We start from the raw sequence: 7,089 nt of genomic DNA, 5'->3' as shown, positions 1-7,089 counted from the left end.
TGGACCAATATCTTCTCCATGCATTCGTTGTTGATCTGCGGTTTCTTGATCTTACATTCTTCATTCTTCTTCTTTGATTCTAAAGAAGTAGACGTTGCTTCTCCTCTAGTTTTTTCTCTAATTGCACATGCAGCCGCATCATTAACCTCAATTCTACTAAGGAGTGCACGAACATTTATTAAATTTCTTTCTATCAATAAATCAATGTATTCTCCTTCCCAAAACCAAAATGAGCATTCATCTTCCTACACACATGACGATGTCATAAGCTATCGAAATTGAACGGAAGAAAGGGTGACAAAGCCGAATGGAAACAACACATACCCCGTCGTTTTCGCATTTGAAGAATACCCAGCTGGGGTGCTTCGGCGTGCCAGAAGTTAGCCGCAACACTGTCCGCTTGCAATCATCGCACTGTATGACCGGCATCAGCGAGCCGCTGCGCGAGCGCCGAGCCAGGCGGACGGCCGGCCGAATCCTTGCCGGCAAACCGACGACAGCGGCTACAAGACGAACCAGTACCTGCACGCGGCGCTGGGGCTTTGCCGGGGCTACGCGGGGTGCTCCCCGACCAATCCATGGCTTGGCCCGGCCTCCGGTGGCCGGAAACGCCAAATCCGGTTGCCACGTCGAACAGTCGCTGATCTGCAACTTTCCGGCCCGCCGACGCAGGAGGAAGTGGCGGAGGGCAAGCTCGGCCGTGTGGCGGCCCTCCGGCGTGATCCCGCCGGCTAGTTTGGCCGGAATCGTAGGTGGCGGGAGGTGGGGAAAAGCGCGGGCTGAAATGCCCCCCCCCCTCCCCCCGGCAGCCAGCCGCTACCGCTATATATAGGGTGCCGATGGGGCGAACCCGCGTTTTCGCGGGTTGGGAGGGGAATTATGTCGCGCCCTGCAAAAAACAATTTACGGATCGGACGCATTTGCGCGTAGGTTTTTGCGCGCGGATCCGTATTTTAACGATTATTCTGTGGGTTGCGGCATTATACAAAGTCTGCTAGAAATGCTCTTAGGAGGGTGATTTTACATAGTCCAACAAGGATCATCCCTATGTTTGACACATATGTGTCTTATAAAGGCAGAATATTTTTTTAGTGGAGGTGACGTTCCTGTTGATAGCAAGGTGCATGTGATATTTCGTCAATCTGAAAATCCGGTCGGTCCGTCGAAGATGCTTATGGGATATGGTGTGCGCATGTGCTCATAGGTACTTCTATTTTTTTTTAAGGATTGGTCCTTAGCGCATGTCTCGGTGTTCAGCGTTATTTAAGCCAGGCCAATCAAATAACGTGGTTAATTGCTGGGCTGGATTCGATCTCGTAAAGTTCTTTAACCATGGCCTGCCAATGGTTTCAAACAGTAACTTTCCACATTCCCATGTTCAAATGACGATCAAAGAAAGAAGAGAAATTATGCTGCTTCAGCCTACACAGCGCTTCTGCCTCAGGCACCGCTTTCGCTTCCAGCAGGCAAGGAATTTTCCACGAACGCCTGAGCCTGCCCGTGGTTGGCCCCGACGAGAGACGAGGCGCTGCTGTTGCCAACGCTCTCCAACCTCCGATTCGTTGCTGATATGCCGCCTTTTAGTCCACTTCCAGCTTTATATTCCCCGAATCGTCCAAGTTTGATTTGTTCCGCAGGACCAGTCCCGGAACGCGAGGGTTCGCATCTCTGCATATTCCACAAACTTCGGTGCCAAGCAAGGCAAGGGTGCCCCCACTGCCCCGGCCTCCACCCCAAGCATCCGATCCGATGCCTCTGACACTTATAGCAAACTGTACCTCGCTCCACGCGTGATCTCAACATCTTGCTACTCCCTCCATTTCACAATGTAGTGCTTCCTTTATCCATGTGCTTCAATTTTGACCGTAAATTTAACTATCAAGATCGATTGCGGCGGGGCAAAAGTTATATCAGTGAATTCGTATTCGAAAGAAATTTTTAATTATGTAACTTTTTCTCCCGCCGTAGTCGGTCTCGTTTATTAAATTTATGGTCAAAGTTCGACCTCGAGAAACATGGGCGTACTATATTTTGGAATGGAGGGAGTATTTCTCACCATCTCTTTCCCCATGTTCATTTGTTTTCACAACAAAGTGACCCTGAAACCCACACCAGACGCCTCACCAAACCTGTCCTGCGCCCTTGCAAACTTGACGCCGTCTCGCCGCACAGCCCCTCTCGTTTATCGCAAGACTACAAGAGGCAGGACTTGCAGTTTGGTGCAACGAATGCAGGCCAGGACGGCCGTGCACTACTCATACTGACCCTGGCATCGATAATTATTCCCTTTTTCGCGGGGGGTTAGCTACCTGCACGCATTTAGGTGACCTACCGGGCTGTGAAAAAGATTCTGGTTCGTTGCTTAACCAAATCAGTTGAGCATCAATGTCTGCTGCCCACGCGAATCATTGCAGGACATTCCAAACCTCTCGCCCTCGGATAGCCCTGCCGGCTCTCCTCTTTTGTTCCCCTGTTCTTTATAATACAGTAATATATTGTTACAAGAAGCAGCAGCTGGGAGCTGTTAGCGGCACACTCCTTTGCATCAACATGTAACGTAAGTTTACAGGTGCGAACAAAACACGACATACATACTGTCGACGAACGAAACTCACAAAAAAAAAACTTATTAGTAGTAGTACAATATATGGTATGGTACAGAGAAAGAACCAAGTCACTGTCAAGCCCGGCTTCTCTAATCTGCTGACGCGTCACACAACAATCATGACACTTAACGCCGACCGCCACATAGGAAAACAGACGGCAGCTGCCTTCGGTGGCCACGGCGGCCCACCCAATGCCCTGCGGCGGTGGTTCGTCCGATCACTAGGCGTCCATCTCATCTGAGTTCGTTATGCTAATCTCCCAGCCTAGTCCCCGACGGTTTGGCGCCTTCTGCAGCCTCTGCTTCCCTACCCTCTGCAACAGACCATCTCCCCCTAACCACCCTAACCAAACACGGACGCCCTGTCAGCAGCTGCCACGATCGCCACTCGCCAGCCGCCCACCCTTCCCGTCGTCTCCCGAGTTGTGGATACCGCGGCGTGTCGTGAGCCCGAAAGAGCCCTGCCGGACCACCCGATCGGTCGCCGCGCCGATCCACCGAAACTCCCCGCCACGGGCCGGGACGGCCATATCCGGTGGCCGACACTGCGCGCTGCCGCGGCACCAACCTGCCGCCGACGATAGTGGCAAGAACCTTCGTGCACGAGGCACAAAGCAAAGCAGCGGCGATCGACGGTCCGACGGAGACCGCACGCACGCACGAGGCTGCGAAAGGGGCCGGTCGTACCACCACGTCCGTTGGGCAGTGCCCATCGGCACGACCGAACGAAATGAAAACCAAGTCGTGTTAGTTTTTGCCTCGGGACGCATAGCATAGTATACGGGCATGGAGCATGTGGGGGTGGAATTGAATATGGGTCGGGTAGGGTGGTTGATGGCCAGTGGCGAGCGGCCAGTAGGTGGTGGAGTTCATCTCACTCGCAACATGGAGCAAAAGGGAGGGAGAAGGCCAAAAGACGAGAGAATATTTTTTTTTCGGGTAAAAAAGACGAGGGAATATGAATACGCACGCACACGCAATCATGAGCTGGCGCCACTACCACCTGCCTCGCCCTCCAGCTGCTCGACGGCGGCCTCCAGCCTGGGCGATGTGTCGTGTATGTGTAAAGCGTTGCCAGGCAACGTGGCCGCGGCTACCGAGGGCCGTCCGATCGCGGGATCGGGCGGCCGATGTTCGGTGCCCTGTGGTTAAGGTAACACAGCTCGGAGACTTCAGAAGGGGAGGGAGGGTGTCCAGCTGCTTACAAAACCATCGTCAGAACATGGTGCTGATCATGGGCAATAACTGTTGTGCTGCCACATTTCGGTCTCATCAATCATTTCTCCACAAAAGAAAGCATACCAATAATCGAGATGCTGCTGTTGCTGCTGCAATTTCAGATGTTGACACCAGACAGACAGCCTTTGGCAAATCGACGACTGTTCCAGGTTTCAAATAATTCAACCTCCCTCGCAAAAGAAGTGGAAAAGATGATTCGGTTGAGCTTAATTTTCCTATATTCCTGCCGTTCTCTCACAAGAATCTTAACAGTAATTTAAAGGGCGGCTACATGTATTGCTGGCAATTTTAGTGGAGTTCTAGTTGGGATTAGTTCCCCGCAAAAAAAAAAAAAAATAGTTGGGATTAGTTAGCGTATTAGCAGTATTAATCCCCTGAATTATGAGTCTGTTGGGAGGTCCCTGTCCTGTGTAGCTCGCGCTAATCGCTTTCCGATATAAAAGTTGATCTTAACCAACAACAATATTATTGCCCCTTTTGCTTTCTTTCAAGCTGTGCAGGTGTGCCACACATCTGTAAAGATTGGTATTCTGATGCTGCTTCCGCTTCTCTCTACAAGTCAAGGAGCTACAGCACAAGCCATCGCCAATTCTGAGCAAAAACACCCAAAAAACAGCAACATCTCTTGTAAACCCTCGTCGACGAAACAGATAAGCAATTACTAGAACAGACATACATGACAGACAAATACTGAAACTAAATAATCAACAATGCAGTAGGCAATTCTGGAAGAACAAGTAGGCAGAACAGAAACATCAGCAGATTAGGCCTTCTTAGATGAACAGACAGGCAATTCTGGATGAACAAGCAGGCAAAGTTGAAACAGGCGTAGATAAGGCCATACTGGATGAACAAAGTAGGCAATTCTGGATGAACAAGGAGAAAAACAGCAATAAATTTGGACCTAGCGTATGGAGATAGGTCAAATAGAAACAGCAATATATGAGGCCATTCTGGTTGAACTGATCAAAGCAAGCTAGCCACAGCAAAAATTGACCATTATCGAAAGATGGAAATAACACAGCAATATATGAGGCCATTCTGGTTGAACTGATCAAAGCAAACTAGCCACAGCAAAAATGGACCATTATCGAAATATGGAAATAACAAGAGATTAAGCCATTCTCGATGGAATTTCTGCATCAAGCGAGTGACAGATACAAGAGAGTTTAGCACTTCAGCAAGAATAAGATCCACCCTGTTTTATTGAAACCAATTCAATCAATATTTATACTGGTTTACTGAACAAACATGTAAATGTAAATGAAACAATCCTGAACTAACAGACAAAAAAAGTGAAACCTTTCTTCTATCCAAGAATTGTACACCACCAATAAAGTAATTCCAACACCCCCTCCCTAGTCACCACCTCCGGATCACAGCATAATGAATCAATCCGACTTGTATCGTGAATGAACAAGAATTTGCTTCCCCTATGCACTGTTCTTCCTCTTCCCGTCGCAGCCGCCGCAATGTACCGCCCCTCCTCTCGCTGTACAGCCGAAGGCGGCAGCCGGCTTGCGACGGCAGCTGTGATGGCAGTGGGTATGCATCGCAAGGCAATTGCATTACCACAACCAAATGAAAAAATTATAGCGTGTGTCCCATATCTGTCTACCAAGAAAACACCGCCGCCGGCAACGCCGATGATGACAATGAGGCCCAGGACGGCGCCGATGCTTGCGATGCATCACCGTCGCCAATGTAGAGGTCGTATGATTTCCATGTATGGTCGAGCGGGCAAGGCCTGCCGGCGTCGAGGCGATCCCATGGCTTGCCCTTGCCTGACCAGTGCATCAGGCTGACAGGGCCCTTGTGGAGCGGGCGGCAGCTACCAAGAATGTTGTCGCCGCCCAAGCCGTGCTGGTTCCACCGATGGTCGACAGCCTCCACCTCGCCGGCGAAGAGGAGCAAGAAAGGGGGCAAGGAGCCCAGCTCGTAGATTCGCTTCTCCTTCTGCAACTCCATCCACTGCTCGACGCGGTGGCGGTAGTTCCCCGAGCGCCAGCGCCGGAGGTCGATGACCATGACGCCGGTGTTGAAGTAGCAGGGCGCGCGGCGGCGGCCCGCGAAGACGCGCGCGCCGAGGTCCGGGTCGGACCAGAAGGCGTCGGTGAAGTAGCGGGAGAAGTTGGCGTGGCAGTACTCGGGCGCGGCGACGACGGCGGCGGCGGGCAGGCGCGTCTCCCAGAGCCTGCGCACGTCGTCGACGGCGAGCACGTCCGAGTCGAGGTATATGGCCCGGGGCACGCACTTGGGGAGCAGGTCGGCGAGGTAGTTCCTGGCGTAGTTGAGCGGCGCCTCGAGCGCGGCGCGCACCGAGGCGGAGATGAGGCCCGTGACGGCGTCGGCGCGGAACGGGTAGATCTCGAACCGCAGCGACGGGAAGGAGGCGGCGAGCGCGCTCCGGAGCTCGCCGACCCCGGGCGCGGCGGCGTCAGCGGCGAGGAAGTGGAAGAAGAGCGACTCCGGGCAGGAGGCGTGCTTGAGCAGCGAGTAGATGGCGGCCATGGAGCCCCGGAGGTAGTGCGCGTCGAGCGTCATCGCGATGTGGACGAGCCCCGGGTCGCACACCCCCGCGCCGGCCACCGCCGCCGGGCAGCCCTCCCCGTTCCGGTACTCGGGGGCCTCCGCGAACCGCGGCAGCGCCCCCTCCGCCCCCGCCCCCGCCCCCGATGCGGCCAACAACAAGAACACCACCAAGACCAGCCCGGCCCGCATCGCCGGCGCGGCCGCGGCCATCGCCCCCGCCGACGGCGGCTAGGGCTAGGGCTCCCCCTCTTTCTCTCTCGCCCGGTGGGAACGAGGGGGGCCTGGGTCGGGCTCGCTCTTCCTCTCTCTCTCTCTCTCTCTCTCTGGTTGGGTTGGGCAGGGGAGGGGAACGAAGTGGTCGGCGTCTGTTCCAACCAATCCCTCCTTGGCTCCTCCCTCCCGTCGCTCGTTGGTATGGAATGGATCCCCCCAAACTCCGATGGTTTGTTTTCCTGGGGGCGATTTATATGTGCCGCTACCAATAAAGCCCCCGTGTTTATATTACCCGGGTGGGGCCCGGCCTCGGGATGACGCGCTAATCCGCTCCGCGATCGTCATCGCTTGATTAAGCCGTGTTTAGTAGGAAATTCTCAAAAAAAGGAAAGCAAATCGGGATCGGATCGTGCCGCATACGAATACGGTACGTATACTATACCGTACTGTACGAGAACACAATGCATGTGGCCGCGCCAAGTGGACGCACGTTTTGGATC

General features: G+C 53.5%; 1 protein-coding gene across 1 annotated transcript; it reads right to left on the bottom strand.

Annotated features, from left to right (window-relative positions):
* Positions 1-5,020: 5,020 nt before the first annotated feature.
* LOC119317907 (probable galacturonosyltransferase-like 9) lies at positions 5,021-6,823 on the bottom strand. Its single transcript, XM_037592410.1, has one exon. It carries the CDS (start codon positions 6,584-6,586, stop codon positions 5,459-5,461), a length of 1,128 nt encoding a protein of 375 aa, XP_037448307.1. The 5' UTR covers positions 6,587-6,823; the 3' UTR covers positions 5,021-5,458.
* Between the last annotated feature and the right edge of the window lie 266 nt (positions 6,824-7,089).

The sequence above is a fragment of the Triticum dicoccoides genome, chromosome 6A (genome assembly GCF_002162155.2).
Source record: "Triticum dicoccoides isolate Atlit2015 ecotype Zavitan chromosome 6A, WEW_v2.0, whole genome shotgun sequence".
NCBI lineage: Eukaryota > Viridiplantae > Streptophyta > Magnoliopsida > Poales > Poaceae > Triticum > Triticum dicoccoides.
The sequence above is the reverse complement of the archived record's forward strand: the minus strand, read 5'-3'. Positions and strand labels throughout refer to the sequence as shown.

Bases quoted from the DNA above. Each gene is read 5' to 3' on its own strand.
- LOC119317907 (XM_037592410.1), bottom strand. From the start codon at position 6,586: ATGGCCGCGGCCGCGCCGGCGATGCGGGCCGGGCTGGTCTTGGTGGTG.